The 16,213-nt window shown below is 37.9% G+C and overlaps 1 protein-coding gene across 2 annotated transcripts; it reads left to right on the forward strand.

Annotated features, from left to right (window-relative positions):
• The first annotated feature begins 7,290 nt into the window (after nt 1-7,290).
• e2f8 (E2F transcription factor 8) lies at nt 7,291-14,297 on the forward strand. 2 transcript variants are annotated; one of them, XM_087794324.1, is made up of 13 exons: nt 7,291-7,484; nt 8,464-8,713; nt 8,792-8,939; nt 9,032-9,334; nt 9,451-9,612; nt 9,785-9,919; nt 10,047-10,250; nt 10,316-10,394; nt 10,465-10,897; nt 11,424-11,690; nt 12,292-12,409; nt 12,499-12,818; nt 13,747-14,297. In XM_087794324.1, exons 2-13 carry the CDS (start codon nt 8,543-8,545, stop codon nt 13,903-13,905), a joined length of 2,499 nt encoding a protein of 832 aa, XP_087650450.1. In that variant the 5' UTR covers nt 7,291-7,484; nt 8,464-8,542; the 3' UTR covers nt 13,906-14,297. The 2 variants fall into 2 exon arrangements, with proteins under 2 accessions (XP_087650450.1, XP_087650451.1); XM_087794325.1 differs by lacking the exon at nt 7,291-7,484 and adding an exon at nt 8,143-8,231.
• Nucleotides 14,298-16,213: the final 1,916 nt, after the last annotated feature.

Here is a 16,213-nt window from a genome sequence, read left to right on the forward strand (position 1 = left end):
ATAAGCCTTTTTTATTCAGAACATGACCTAGTAGAGCTTTATAATGGCCAACACGTCATCCATAAACACTTCATTATCCAACAGAACCTCACTGGACCATGTCAAACTCCTCTTAATGAGCAGTCAGAACATACCAGAGAATATAAACACATCATTTCCACTGGTTGTGTTAGAGCAATTAGTGTCCAACACCCTTTCATTCACCACACATTAATCAATAATAGAGATTACCATACAATATCGAGAGCATCGTCCTCCTTCATTAAGGTCCCGGAGTCTATTGTTCCTCGAGTCAAGTTCGCTTTTGATCAATTTCTTTAACCTGATGTTGGAATATGTCGACATATTTCTTTAAAACGACCATCATACAAAGGATGCAAATGTGCTTGGATGCAAAACAACACAGCAAGGTCCTTCTAAATAAATAGTGCAATATCGTAGAATTGAGTATTTCATCTGCACCTCCAAAAAAATGACTGTTGATGGCGACAACATTCATTTGTTCTCAGATTCAAAAATACTTTTACAGGCCATCAATCCTCCACATTTATCTTCATCTTCAATAGAATGTCACTTTGTTTTTTTGTATGTGGTTATTCTTGAATAAATAGTAAATCTGAAGCATAATATTTTTTGGAAAAATATTTTTGAGGTATAAGAAACCCGTACCAAAGCTTTACCTGTCAAATTTAAAGAAATGTGTTTAGAAAGAAACCCAATTTTACTTGCAAAAAGGTTTCCTCAAAATGTCCTTTTGAATGATCCAAAGTTATGATAAAAAGTACCCACGGAATTCATAACCTTGAGGGTACGAAAAGATTATCACATTTGTTAATTAACAGTTTTAACCCTTGTGTTATCTCAGGGTCAAGGTGCCCAGAAGGCCCAAAAAACAAATTTGTTTTTCCTTCGGGTCACTGTGAGATAACAAGGGTTAAGAGTATACATTCATATTTATGAGGTCTTTAAATCAATGAGTTATCATATTTGTTTTCTTTTAATCCAAATTATTTGTGTTGCCGTACGTATAAAAGAAACAGATCTGATCAATATCTCGTTTATTTCTACAACAATTGAGTCAAAAAGGCATTTTCTGTGATCCTGCTGTTCTGCTGTCAGCACTCTGTCACCACAACAATCTCAGCTGCAACACCTTCAGTCTGCACATGTCACTCCATTATTGTGCCACAATGAGCATTAATGTCCGGAGCAGGGGACACATCAAGGAGTAAATTGACAAAGGGAACAAAATCCAATTACCTCCTTAGGGGAGGGGTGTCACACGCAGGATCTTGAACCCACCCGGCAGAGAGTATTGTCAGGGGACACCAAATTTTTCTGCACGACGGCTCGAGGTAATCACTGGCAACAGAAACCTGTCCCACCAACCTGGGCGGTGCTCGAGGAAGGTGAGAAGACAACTGGGTCCGGTGCAAACCATCCTTGACTGGACACATCTACGGAGGCTTAAAGTGAAATATCAACCTGGAGAAGCTAATCACTCATCGTGCATGATAAAGTGCAGAAACTCAATTTAGGAAGCGTAGTACGTTTGTTTCCATAGCGACTACAAAGTCAGAGCTTGTTTGGAGGATTACGTAAACACCACGCCTCATGAAGCGCCAGGCATGGAGTCAAAAGTCCTTGCCGTGCAGTGCCCGTCATCCAGAGAAGCTGGCAGAGGAGGAAATTGGAAAACAGCAGCTGGGACTTTGGTCGCATCAATTAATATTCATGTTCTACATAATCCCACAAGACTCATTTAATACACCTGAACAAATCAATAATTCACTGGAGGAGGCCTCGATTGGACCAAATCTGATGACCCTCACCTCTCGTGCAAGAAACTAGTTCAAGTCCCATGTTTTTACTGGAGAAATCTGAGAGCTTCTAAATAATTATTCCTTTTAAATATCATTGAAAATGTTTCTCTCAGCAACTAATGGGGCTGCACTGGTTCAGGGATTTGGTCGGACTGGTGATCGTGGTCTTCGTGGTTGACCATCTTGTCTGGTGCTCCCCATGCATTGACTGTGGCTTCCTATGTTCCACACAAACTAGCACATTGTGTTACACCATAATCTATGAATTGTTCTCCATAAATGCAGTTGATAGATTGTGTTGGTATAAGACAAAACCTTAGTGAGATTGTTAACCAGTTTCTCCAACCTTTCCTCTGGTTAGAGTATTGGCTCCTAGTTATCTTGACCATAGCTAGTCTTGTTAAAACATAGACACTCATTTAAGAAATGATTTGGATCAGCTTCAGCCTTCTGAGAAAAATACAATTAGTTTCACCATAAATGTCTTGCTCACGTATTACACACTATACTTGATTTCAACATAAAAAAATATATATGTAAAACAAACTAGAAAGTTACATATTTCACTACATATCACCAACACACATGTTCTCCAATTGTTGAATTCTTCATAGTGTACATACGCTAAATTAAAAGACTTGATATCTTTTATCTCGTACTTCATTGAGGATCATTAGATGTTTCATCCCAAACCAAGAACAACAGTGGTCCACATATCTCAAACAACACAGGTTGTAAAATGATACAGCCACAGAACTTTGACAGATGGTGAAAAATGGAGACAAAAGTTGAAACCTGAAGATGTAGCACTTCATCAATCCTGCTGAAGACAGCTAAGGAAACCCAAAACTCTTAGCAAATGCCACAGCGATAGCAACAAGTCAGAAAACACATTTAAAGGGTTCAATGCAATACTATCTGCAACATATACAACACTAAAATACACTGTTAAGCCCAACATTAAAGCAATTATTTTAGATTAGAAGCACTAACTTACCCTTTTCTGGTCTTCCAAGCCATGTAACACTGCTTTTCTCTTCTGGTGCTGATGCGGACTAGTCTCCGATCCCGATTCCATGTTCCCATTAGTTCACAATCCAGAACGACACTAGTGGAAGAACCTCAATAGCTCACTTTTGGTCCCACTTGATGACCAGGTGCAGCGAATGCATTTTGCAGCATTTCCCAGGTCAAGTCTTGTTATATGCATGATGAGTTACTGAGATGTGCTCTAAAGATTTGTGTTTCTATTGACTCAAAAACATCTGACAAAATATCTCTCAGAGGATCAATGCATGCGTGTGTGGTTTGAGGAAAAAAATTAATCCTCTTATTCTGTTGCAGCTGCTCTTTTCTTCTGGTGGTGAAACAGATGCAAAAAGTGTTTGAAGTAGAAAGAAAAAAGGCAGTATTGAACGCCAGCTTCAGTCACAGGTCAGTGGTCAAGTGCCCTGCAATGAACAATAGTTCAAGATTAGACATGTTCAAATTAAAGACAACATTGAGTGTCAAAGAACAAAAAATACTTTTAACGATGCACAAAACAAACGTGCATTTGTTTAATGATATATAATTGTATATATATATATATATATATATATATATATATGTTGTTAGCTTTTGTGGAGATTCCTCCTCAGAGTCCTACCTTGACAATGAATTAATATTTAGAAGTCATTAAAAAAATTAAAATCTTCATTTTAATGACTTTTCAGTTGTGCTGACATTGACTAATTGGCTGCAGGTGTGACATCGCGGTCGATAAAAAACAATGTCAGTACTAATAAGACAAATAAAACGTTATAAAGTCTTCGTCCATCTGTAATATTTCTCTAAAAAAGGAATAATAATGATAAATAAAGGAGTTGCTGGTTGCAGCCGCAGCATCCCTGCAGGAGGACCCGCCAGACTTTGACATCTGAAAAAAGCGAGGAGCTTTCTGGAATGACATTGCAGCAACGACAGGACAAAACTAAAAAAAAAAGACAGAAAGCAAGAGAAAACAAGTAGAAATGAAAATAAATTATTCTTACCCGCCTCTCTCCGTCATGACCGGCGGAGCTGGTGCTGCCTCTCCTGTGAGCTGCTGCCCGAACCCCCGGTGCAGAGCCGAGACTCTGCTGCGTTCACGTACCGGTAGAAAATTTCAATTTACAGGTTCTGGACTACAGTTAATGTATGTGTGTCGTTTCTTTTATAACATGCATTAACCTGGTGTGTTTATTGTCAATGCATTGTTTCAAATGCATGTCATGCACTTAATTTAAATGTGTTTTCTTTATTCTGCTTTCTCAAAACTGTATCCACAACACAGATTATGTAGTTCTCTTGTCAATACTGCACGTGATGTTTCTCGTAATATTTCCTTTTTCTTACGCTATTCTTTCTGTTTTGTTTTACTTTACACATTTATTTTTCTGTTTTATTTATGTTTGTTATTGTGGATTTTTTTTATGTTGTAAATACGTATCTTTATCAAGAATGTATATTTTTTTAAAAAAAAGATTTAAATCGTGTTTAAATTCTTGTATAACTGAAGAACTCTGAAAAGTACGGTGATTCCCTGAAAGCAGCATCAAGGTCCGACTCTCCCACGTTCCGTAATATGACGTCACTTAGTGTTCGACGCGCCGAGTTATCCCTGCATCTTTGAAGTAGTGTGTCGGTTACCATGGTCACTAGCACTAACAGAGGCATCAGAGCGCCACCATGAGGTACAAAGACGACACTCTTGCTCGAACTTACCATTGACTTTCGAATAAACCGTTGTACAGTGAGCGGTTGGAAATTAAATAAATAAGAATAAATCATTCTAAATACTATTTTTATAAACAGTGTGCTTTATTCTCATGCGATCTGAACAACGTAACTTGTTATATATGTATATTTATTGTATTTTATTGTGCTACATGTTTGTTTGAATGGATGTATTTATTGCTTCGGGGATCAATAAAGTATCTATCAATCTATCTATCCATCTATCTATCTATCTATCTATCTATCTATCTATCTATCTATCTATCTATCTATCTATCTATCTATCTATCTATCTATCTATCTATCTATCTATCTATCTATCTATCTATCTATCTATCTATCTATCTATCTATCTATCTATCCATCTATCTATCCATCTATCTATCTATCTATCTATCTATCTATCTATCTATCTATCTATCCATCTATCTATCTATCTGTCTATCAATCTATCTATCTATCCATCTATCTGTCTATCTGTCTATCAATCTATCCATCTATCTATCTATCTGTCTATCAATCTATCTGTCTATCCATCTATCTATCTATCTATCTATCTATCTATCTATCTATCTATCTATCTATCTATCTATCTATCTATCTATCTGTCTATCTATATATCTGTATATCTATCTATCTGTCTATCCATCCATCTATCTGTTTATCTAAATATCTCTGAAACAATACAAAAAAATGTATAAACATTGTCAATTTGACAATCTATGCAAGAATTGTAAAACAGTTGAATAAAAAGTGTTTCAATCTAAATATTTTTTACACAAGGAACTGGATTGTGGCTTTATTTCATTTATTGGCAGCACAGCAATGACGGGAACAACAAAATGTACACAAGCACACACATGTTTCACAAAAAAGTGAAAGTGTATTGAGCTTGATCTTAACAGTGTTACGAAGACACATTTAACCAGAAGTTTTACAAAAGAGAACTCTATAATTAGTCATGTTTAAACAGAAAATACAAGTGCAAATTAGAGTATATATATTTTTTAGGTTGTGAAAGGGTTGTAAAAATGACCAAGCCAAGGCAGAGCCACAAATACCATCTTGTGCAGCAGTGGAGACTCCAACCTTTGGTTAGATTCTTTCATGGTCAAATCTAACTGATACGCCTCTGCATTGGCAAGCACCAGGCACACGTCCTGTCTACAACATTATCGCAACACATACATGAACACATTCTTTGCCTGTGTGAACCAAGGTTAGCCCTGAAAGCTACAAAAAACAGCTTCATCATGAATCTGGGCTCACAAGTTCAGGCTTTCACTCGGTGAGGCCTGAGTCTGTGAGTCCAGCGCTGAAGTGGTTTCTTTCAAGTGTTCTAAAGACACAATAAACTGATCAAATCTAATTTCAACTGTTTAACGTCCTTTCAAGTTTCCCTTGAATTGCTGCATCCTGGCTCTCTGGTCCTCTGGTGCTACCGAAGACATTCTGGACACGCTGGTTGGTTCCAGTACAGGGCCGGGTCTAGGCAGGGGCAAGAGGGGGCCTGGCCCCCTCAAATAAATGTTGTGCCCCCTCAAACCAGGGCCGGGTCTAGGCAGGGGCAAGAGGGGGCCTGGCACCTGGTCTGGAAAAGCGCTATATAAATAAATATTACTTACTTACTTACTTACAATGCCCCCTCAAGATTTGTGGCTGCCCCCTCATACATGCCTGTCTAGACCCGGCCCTGTTCCAGTAACCTGGCTTGGGTTGACAGCGAACCCTAACAGTTGCAAGGTCTTTATTTTAGCTGTGGCTGAAAGTCTGTCTTTGTTTTTGCGTAACAAAAGATATCATTTTTTAATGTAGTCATTGTTTTCGATTTTTTTAAATATACATTTACATGGATGGTTATAATCACTGAAGCTTCCTTATTACATAATTTAGTGTTTAACATTATGTGTTTAAATAATAATTTACTACATAATACAATAGAAAAACATTATAGCATACAAAACATGTTGATTTATTTCACCCAAATAACCTTTATATTCAAAAAAAGAGCTCTGCTATGAATGTAAATGCTGTAATCCCTGACCTCTGTCCTCACTCCCCCCCAGTTACATCTGGTCCCCCTTCCTTATGTTGACAGAGTCCAGCCTTAAGAGACCACAAACAGATTTGTCCCTTTGTCCATCTGTCCTCTGAACTCTTAACCTTTTTCCACACAGACCTGGGCCTCTCAGGGATAATGTATAACTATGAGCCCTCCAGGGAGAACACGCCTTACTGGTGTACAACTGACTTATACATATTTAATTCCATGTCAAATGATAATGCATAGTTTTATGGCGTCACATATTGATTAAAGATCACACTTAAGCTTCTACCCGAAGTGGTAAGTGGTAAAAGGGTGTTTATACGTCTGGATGAGTATACAATAGTAGAGAAGCTGTATGTTAGTTTAAATGTTATTTTTCTGTTATATTTCACCTCCCTGAATTATTTTGAAACACCACTGTTAAATTGTGTTCATCGATCATTATTTTCAAGTTTTCTACAGAGATGCACGCCTGTCGACAGTGTTGAAATGTGTAAAAAAAACAATAGTATTGTTGTAACTTGACAAAAGGTTAAACTTTGTAAATATACAAACCTTTATTGTGAAACTTCAGCACGAGAGCCCGCCTCCGTCTGCTGGGGGAGGGATCCTCGCCACAGTGCGCATGCGCGGGCCCTAGTACGTAGATACCCGCGTCACAAATGCTGCTAGTTCAACTTTTCACAGGCAGACGATCTTGAATTTAATATTTTTTACAGACGATACTACATTTTTGGAGTTATTTTCTCACAATCCACCAGCTGTGCAGGATTACAAAAAAGGATATTGTTGGTTTCTTCAACGTTCTGGCGAGAAATGCCCTGATTCTACTGGGAATCGCTTGTTTCTGCTTTTTGGTGAGTTTTTTTAAACTTTCTATATTGTGTTCTTTACTAAGATCGATCTAACTTGTATTTTGAATAGACATTATTGGGCGTTTAAAGTTTCGACTGAAACCCCGCTTTCGTCATCTCTTAGTTCGATTATTCTAAAGCCTGAACAAACCCGCCATTTCTGTGCCACAGACAAATCATGTTAACTTTAAATACTAATCGTTTTCGGTACAATCGTGTGAAATAAGCGGTAAATAGTTCATTTAAAACGATCAGACTGTCTGCTGTTTTCAAACAGAACAACTCTCAAGTCTCCCGGTCAATTTAGTTTCGATAACTGATCGCTATGTGCCTTTATTTATCAAAATATGTAACCGGTCAGCTTAGACTATTTATATAGTGTTTGTTGTATATAGATAGATGTTTTCTTTTAAGTTGCCATGGACGCGCCAAGGAATTCAAAAATGTTTACCTGCGCGGGATACAGTTTTCACTGCCGCGACGCGATTCAAGCCTCGCGTCCCCATTGGCTGGTTCATCCCGAAAGGGCGGGACCTGTAGCTTCCTATATGGCCTAATATTGGAGGCAAACTATAGCAGATGCCGCCAGTATTTAGCTAATGTTATTGCTAATTTATCCTTGATGATATTCATAATTCTAATATATTACCGTACTTGAAAAAAAATACTTTGATATTTACAGACACATAAGAAAAAGTGCAAAATATAAATGCATTTTAACGTCTGGCTTTGATGTGTTATTCGATCATGGTAAGAAACGTCAGATTTCTTTGTAGAAAATAATCCATAAACGACCATTTATATTTTTGAATCTCGCTATTTGATATGAATGTTTCAGCAATTTATTTATTTGGCTTTTCGATCTATATCATATTAATCGTTAAAACATGTGTTTTTATAAAGGGTTGTGTCTGTATAAATCATGTTTGTGGCATTTTCTTATTGATATATTTTTAAAACCTCTTTATTTCTTTTGTTTCAGGGAATAAAAAGGTCAAGTTACATCTGATGATCATTTAAATACTGTAGTAGATGCAGTCTGATAGGAGGAGCATCTCATCATGGGTCCCGTCACTACACCACAGAAAGGAAGGGAGGTCGGATCTGCCGACCCCTGGACGCCGACATGTAATCTGAAAATGCTGATCAGTGCTGCTAGCCCCGACATTAGGAACCGAGAAAAGGAGCTCTGCCCTGACCCCGATGAACTCGATGATCCAGACCCCACACAAGTATGAACACCTTTCATATAACTTCTATAGTTCGCCAAAGATGGGTCGGGTATAAATATTTCCGTTCTTTTCCTGCAGGACACTAAAAATGGAGACGAGTCGAAGAAAACCGTCAGCAGGAAAGAAAAGAGTCTGGGCTTGCTGTGTCACAGGTTCCTCGCACGCTTCACAGATCGCCCAGACTTCAACAAGAACATCAGCCTGGATGATGTTTCCGTCGAGCTTAGTACGTGCATCTTAAAATCTTTGAACGCAAAACATCACGACGACACTAAATGAACTATATATTTATGTTGACGTTTACTTCTGCCTTCGCAGATGTGGGGCGGCGGCGGATCTATGACATCATGAACGTGTTTGAGAGCCTGCACATGGTGAGCCGCTCCGCAAAGAACAGCTACGTGTGGCACGGTCACGCCAACCTGCCTCACACGCTGGCCCTTCTAAGGAAAGTGGGCGAGGAACATAGGTACGAGCAACAGATGCAGCAGATCCTGAAGGGTCTGCCGAGCACCGACGACTGTGAAGAAGAGAAGGAGAACAAGGAGAACCAAGAGGGGTCTGAGCCGGAGCAAAAAGAGCTGTTTTTTGTGGAACTTCCTGGGGTGGAGTTCAAAGCAGGTGAGTGACGTATAAGAAGGTAGCTTCCTATGTTTCCTTTGAATGTTCTTACTCGCATACATTTTAGACCTGGAAGCTTTCCAGCCGCGTGATTCAATTATTCCCGTCCTCTGCAGCGTCTGTCAACAGTCGGAAGGACAAATCCCTTCGGGTGATGAGCCAGAAGTTTGTCATGCTCTTCCTGGTGTCGAACACACGCATGATCAGTCTGGATTTAGCTGCCAAAATCTTGATCGGGGAGAACCAAGATCAAGATCAGGACGGAAGCAAAGTCAAAAGTAAGTGAAGGCACAGAAAGAAAAGAATTGTGAATATATCAGATCATAGTAAACAGAATGTATTTATATATTTTTTGTTAAAACCTGTTCCAGAAACATCAACTTAACATTGACAAATGTTGTCTTAAAAAAATTGCGAGGGATTTTTCCTAAAAGTGTTGTGTACTTGCAGCCAAAGTTCGGCGACTGTACGACATCGCTAACGTTCTGCGGAGCCTCAAGCTGATCGAGAAAGTGCCTGTGATGGAGGAGGGTGCGAAGAAGCCTGGCTTTAGATGGATTGGACCAGAAGAATTCTCTGTCAAAGGTAGCAAGTCATGCAGTGGTTTATTTTTTATTTCCGTAAAAACCTGGACATGTTGTTGAACCTCTACAGATTCAGGTTAATAATATAAGTATTACACATGTATAACCTCAACTCTTGTCTCTGACAGACTCACAAAGTTCCTCTGCTGAGAGTCAACACAAGTCCAACAACCTGAAGTCACAGTCGTCACTGGACAACTGCATCAAAAATCTCTTTCCATCGCCCGGGACTAAACGGGGTTTTACTCGTCACCCGTCACTCATCAAGCTAGCGAAGCGCATCCATGACGACCGGCGCAAGATCAACTCTGCCCCCAGCAGTCCTGTGAAGAGTAAGTCTAGTTAAACTAGTCATTTTAGTTAGTGTTACCTTTTCTTATTCATTTGTCTTCCTCAGATGATTCTAGAAATGCAGACTTCCCAAACAAAATGGCCCAACTGGCTGCTATATGTAAGCTCGAACTGGACCACTCCATGTAAGTATGACTGATCCAAGACTCATTCTCTGATCTGAAGAGCTAAAAAAAAGACCTTTATCTTGTTCAGGAGCAGAGAGAATCTTTCAGAGTTGAATTCTGATTCAACTTCGTCCATTTTGAGCCCAACTGAAGTTCATCAAGTAAACAGACAACAACATAAAACCCCCAACAACCTGCTGTCTGGCCAGACCCCCGGACCAGTCGCCTTCATTCCTGCTCACTGTTCCTCACTCATCCCGGTCCTGGTCCCTCAGCAGCAGGGCAGGGGGTCGTACACCGTCTATGTGTCCTCTAGCTCCCTCAAACCAAACCCGCTCGCTCGACCGCTGCCCACCAGCATGGCCGTGCGTTCTATGACCTTCGAGGACAAGACCGGGCAGAGCCCCAAGATGACGTCTGCCGTGTTGGACTTCAGTCCTGGATCACTGAAGCGTCTGAGGCCGGAGTCGTCTTCAGAGACGAGCCCCTCCAAATTCAAGAGGGCAGACCCCAACTTCAAGGTAAAGACCTGGAACTATCATGTTTAAAGTATGGTTGGTCAGTGACTGTTATTTTCTAGGGCTACGTATAACAATACAATACATTGCAATACTGAGGTACAAAGATATAATTGTAGTATTGTCAAGTACTTGACCTCAGTGTTGCAGAATTTAGATGTGTTCAAGCATCAGCTTTAAAAGCTGCTGTAGTCAACTGTATCCTCTCGTCCTCAGTCATCGCTGCGATTTCCTTGTTCAGTTTTTAGCCGCGAGGACGTAATGTTGGTGACATTTAGCGGAAGTTTGATTGCGACACAAAAATCAACAACCAGCGTAAATATTTGCAGATTTAGTAAATAAATTAATGTTATTTTATACACACTTTATTGAAATATAACCCCTAAGGTGTTGATATAAGTATACCTATAAAATAAAAAAAACGATACAGTTATATATTAATACAGTATTTTCGGGGGAGAGACAACATGGCGACATCTAAGTGCATCGATATTTTCTTACACTACTATAATTTCCTTCCCTCCAACAGGACGTCTCTCCGAAGCTGTGTGAGATCCTGCAGGCCCGTCTAAAGAAGGGTCGTGCTGCCCTACAACCGGGCCGACCCTCCCCCCGGGTCCTCCACCTGGATCCAGAGTTCGTCAACACTCCCAGCAGCCGAGCCGAGACGACTGCCTCGCTGGAGCAGAGCGTGGAGACCTTCATCGACAAGGATGACAAGAAGGGGAGCTCCGGCAAGAAGGCGGCATTAACACCCCTGAATGTTCCCATCGCGCCAAGACCACTTCACACCGAGGTGAGAGATGAGTTCGCAACATCACAGCCAGGGGTGTCAATATGAACCCATTTTATTTTTTCAAAATATTTATTTTTACAATAATATATAAACGTTATTTAATGATTTTTTTTTCTTTTAAATTATTTTAAGTCATTTTTTGGTTTACAGTTCAATAGTTTGTATACAATAATAATAATTATTTACAATTCACATGAAATATTCACAGTGTTCATTTTTGTGTTACCATTCTTCTTCTGGCCACTAGGTGGCAGTAGTTATTACGTCCTCGCAGCTAAAGGTAAAATTAAACCCCTATATGGCTGAGGACGAGAGGATACCCTTGATTGCAGAGACTTTTAAAGCTGATGTTTGGACATATTTTTGGTTTCAAAATAAGTAAATAATAATAATCATTGAAAAAAGCAGTCACAACTTTGTCAAGATTCATATGGTCTGTTAATTCGGCAATACCAGAGTCAAGTACTTGACAATACTACAAATAAATGTAATTTTTTACTACAGTACTGCGATATATCATATCACCAGATTCTTGCCAATTCACACACCTCATCAAAGCTTTGAGATGTTTATCTTTAAAAAAAACTAATTTCTGCTCCAGACTCTGGTTCCGGCAGGATACCTCATCCCAATATCCCAGCAGACCCTCATCAGTTACAAGGATCTTCAGGTCTGCAACGGAGAAGATAAAAACAACATCTACCAGACACCAACAGCAGGTAAACTGACTTGGTTAGATGTTAAACAAAACACTTTGCATAAGAGGTGAAGCCTATTATTCATATTTAACACTATGCATTGTTACCAGGCTCCCGACCGGTTAACCAGGAAGTCACACCCACAAATCGACCCTTCCACACACCTTCAACTGCCTCGCCTCTGAACGGCCAGCCAGCCTTCCAGGTCAACAGTCCCAGTCCAGCCATCCTCAACTTCACCATGCAGAACCTGGACTTGATATCGGGTTCCAGCCCGGTCGTCCAGCAGACACCAGAGCGTGGGAACAGCCTGGGCAGCCCCCTGAGTCTGCAGCAGCAGCGAGGGATGGTCTTCATAAAACCACTGTCTCCCCTCCAGCTGCAGCAGTCCGGCTCCCCCCAGCAAGTGCATCTGATCAGTGTTCCTCAGGTAACATGTGCTGTGACACTGAAGAGTATAACAACATGATTCTTTGATACAACTGGTGTGTTATATACAGGGTTCCAATGGATTCTTAAAAAACATTACATTGATTAATCTAAAAATAAGGCCTTAATTGGCATAACATGGAAGTGTTTAAGTGGTATCGGAATATTGAAACATTTAGCATCAAATTATTGGATCCTATTTTTTTTATAATAACAACTAGAGTTTGATATTCTTATTCCAATAATTTAAAAAAATGCAATTTCTAAATTAAATGTATTTTATTCCGTAGCCTAAATTCAATATAAAAAATATTTGTGTATTACTATTATGGCGGAATTATATTATATTTAAAAGGCAACAAATTGAAAAATACATTTTTAGAATTGCTTTAAAAAATAATTCGATTTGAAATATTAATCTGTGTTAAAAATGTTTTTGATTTGGAAAATATATCAAAATATTTTAATTCAATTATTCCTAAAAATAAATAAATAAAAAATCTCTCTTTTAATATACAATAATATATATTCAATATATACAAATTGAGTTCAATTATTAAAAAAAAAAAATCGACCTCTCAATATATAAATTATTGAATTAATGATAATCAGTTTAGCATTATAATAAAAAATATAGTTCCAATATTTGAAATGTTAAATCCAACCACTTAATATTCTGATGACATTGATTTACTTCCATAGTCAAATCTAAAAATGTAAAGTAATGTTTATTTATTTGTTTAAAAAATAATTGAGGACGAGTACATTTTGGAAATGGTATTTAACTCTCCTAACGCTGTAGGAATCCTCATTTAAAAACACTTTGCTAAGATGCTCTAATAGGTTCTTGATTTTGCTCCTCACAGCTCAGACTGAATTATCTGGACCAACATGAGGAACTAACTGAATCATCTTTTGCTCCACCACAGTCGCTCATGAGCTCCCCCCAGGGGATGGGTCTCACCCAGCACAGCTACTTCCACACCCCAGTGTCTCTGTCCCCTCTGGTCACTCAACCCAGACAGTCCACCGCCAAACCCGTTTACATCCCTCAGAGGAAGCTGGACGTGAGCACCGAGGAGTCCTGAAAGTCTTGAATAACTGTAACGTTGTTTTGTGTTTTTTAATGATGCGTGTCCTGGTGGGTGGTTTGTGTTTTAATTTAATTTGTATTTCTGATTATTCTGAACATTTCACACAAGTCGTCAGGGTTGAATTCACTTGTTTATGCTTCAGAGGAACATTTTCAGTGCACGGCAATTGAACACAGAAATGTTGCGAGGGCATTACATTACTGTTTCAACACAAAGACAAACAAACAAGAATGTTGTTGGTCTCTAACTGAATCCTGGTTTGCACGATGTGTTACATGTAACCTGATTAAAATGTGGATAGAATATATGTGATGACTAATCAAATGTTTGGGGGAAAAAAAAGTTTAATTTATATTCAAACAATGTTTTCTCTGTTTAATGTGAAAATAAATGTAACAAATGCAAAGTTTTGTGCTTTGATTTTTTAACCTGGCATGAAGGCAACCTTGAATTAATTCTTCTTGATACTTCAAAATTATTTGTTGTAAATTCATACAAATAATTGAACTGTTGGATCACAGACTCACGGTAAAGTAAAGTACAAGTGTGGAGAAAGTTGTACAATTTCTAGATTTTTCACTCGGATGACCTTGAGGATGGACTCGAAAGGACTCGAAATGTTTCCATTTCAAAACGACACCGGTGTAAGTCATGTAGCATGTCAGTACAAACAATACAGGGATGGTGATTAATATAGTTATTTTAACCTGAAGACATTTTAATTGAACACATTATATTCTCATCAAACATTCTAAAATTAAAACAATGCTATTTCTAAAGAGCAACCTTTTCTATCACGGCTTAAATTTTGAGTCAAAACATTTACTCTTCAATTCTGCATGAATATAAAATATTCTTAATAGTATCAGAAAACACATGTACAAATATTTACCAATAAATATATATATATTTTTTAAACTGTTTAAGCATTCATCTGTGGATTAGAGGTGTTTCCGCATACTATAGCTTATTACTTTTCATTCTTAAGATTTGATCTTCAATGCAAGGAAATTAATTAATGAAAGTAACTGAGGTTATAATGAACTCAACCAACCATGAATGATTGTATTTCTTCTTCTCCAATGTGTTAATTATTGAGTAATAATTAAGGATTCCTAAATAAATCACATTTAATTTACACGTTGACTATGTGATCACCGGAGCGGAAAATGGTTCCCTTCACCAACTCGTCATTATCGTCATAATTAAATTAAAGATAAAAATTAAATTAAATAAACTCGTAACAGTGGAAACTTCTAGAGTTGCATATGTTAAAACATCACTGGGATTTAAAAGAAGGACTTTCTTCCCCCTCTGGTGGAACAAGAGTTCTATAAGAAGCCATGACGTGATGTGAAGCCTAAAATAAGTGACATTATCAGTCCATTAGAGATGAAAGAGAAAGAAACCAGAAGAACTTAACTGTACCAAACACATGCTTCATCGTGTTCTTTTAAAGCAGCCTGTCGGTGAGGTTGTGTATTTTACTAGCATTGTGTCTTCAATGAAAAGACAGGAAAATACTCCATAGTTTTTCCATCATATATTTTGGCTTATTTTAAGTTTCATGTTTGTATTTGTTAATCTATATACTAATATATATAATAACTAATATATATTTGTGTCTATGGTGGGGGGAATGATGCAAAGAAAGCTAATTCCAAAGCTATTTTACAATAGCTCTATGGACGTGTCAGTGCCATGAGAATATTGTTAATATTATGAATATTGAGAATATTGAATAGTTGATTTTAACATTTAAAATGTTGCAACTTTTATTCTTTTGAACTGAAATGTTGTATTTACTTTTAGCGTTTAATTATTGTTTAAATAATTGAATTCAATAATTTGTTTTTTTAAAGATTTAATTTATTAAACATTTAATTGGTTTTGGCTTCTTAATCATTTTACTTAGAAAATCGAACATTTTAAATGAATGTATAGTTTATGGAATAAGTCTTATATTCTAATTCCAATATTTATAAAATATATATTTTTAATTCAATATTGTTTCATTTGTTATTTTTCCAATCCAATATTCTTTTTTAATTTGAAACATTTTAAATTCACTATTAAATTAATTTTCTCTGTCGTTTAATAAATTGATATTGTGAGCAACCTGTGATAATCCTGAGTATGAGAGACATGTCGACACGTTTAATATCATCGTGGTGTCCATCGTGATGATCCTCTTCATCAGCTGTCTCCTCTTCAGTCCAGCACCAACGTGTGGCTGATGTTCCGCCTCAGATAAAGGGCTGGACGCCTCCGTCACTGGTTATTCTAGGACAAAACGTCACTG

This window comes from Callionymus lyra, chromosome 6 (genome assembly GCF_982586985.1).
Source record: "Callionymus lyra chromosome 6, fCalLyr1.hap1.1, whole genome shotgun sequence".
NCBI lineage: Eukaryota > Metazoa > Chordata > Actinopteri > Syngnathiformes > Callionymidae > Callionymus > Callionymus lyra.

Coding starts and splice junctions, on each gene's coding strand:
- e2f8 (XM_087794324.1), top strand. CDS start 8,543: ATGGGTCCCGTCACTACACCACAGAAAGGAAGGGAGGTCGGATCTGCC. Junction 9,335..9,450: donor TGGGGTGGAGTTCAAAGCAG/GTGAGTGACGTA, acceptor CGTCCTCTGCAG/CGTCTGTCAACAGTCGGAAG. Junction 10,898..11,423: donor GGGCAGACCCCAACTTCAAG/GTAAAGACCTGG, acceptor TCCCTCCAACAG/GACGTCTCTCCGAAGCTGTG.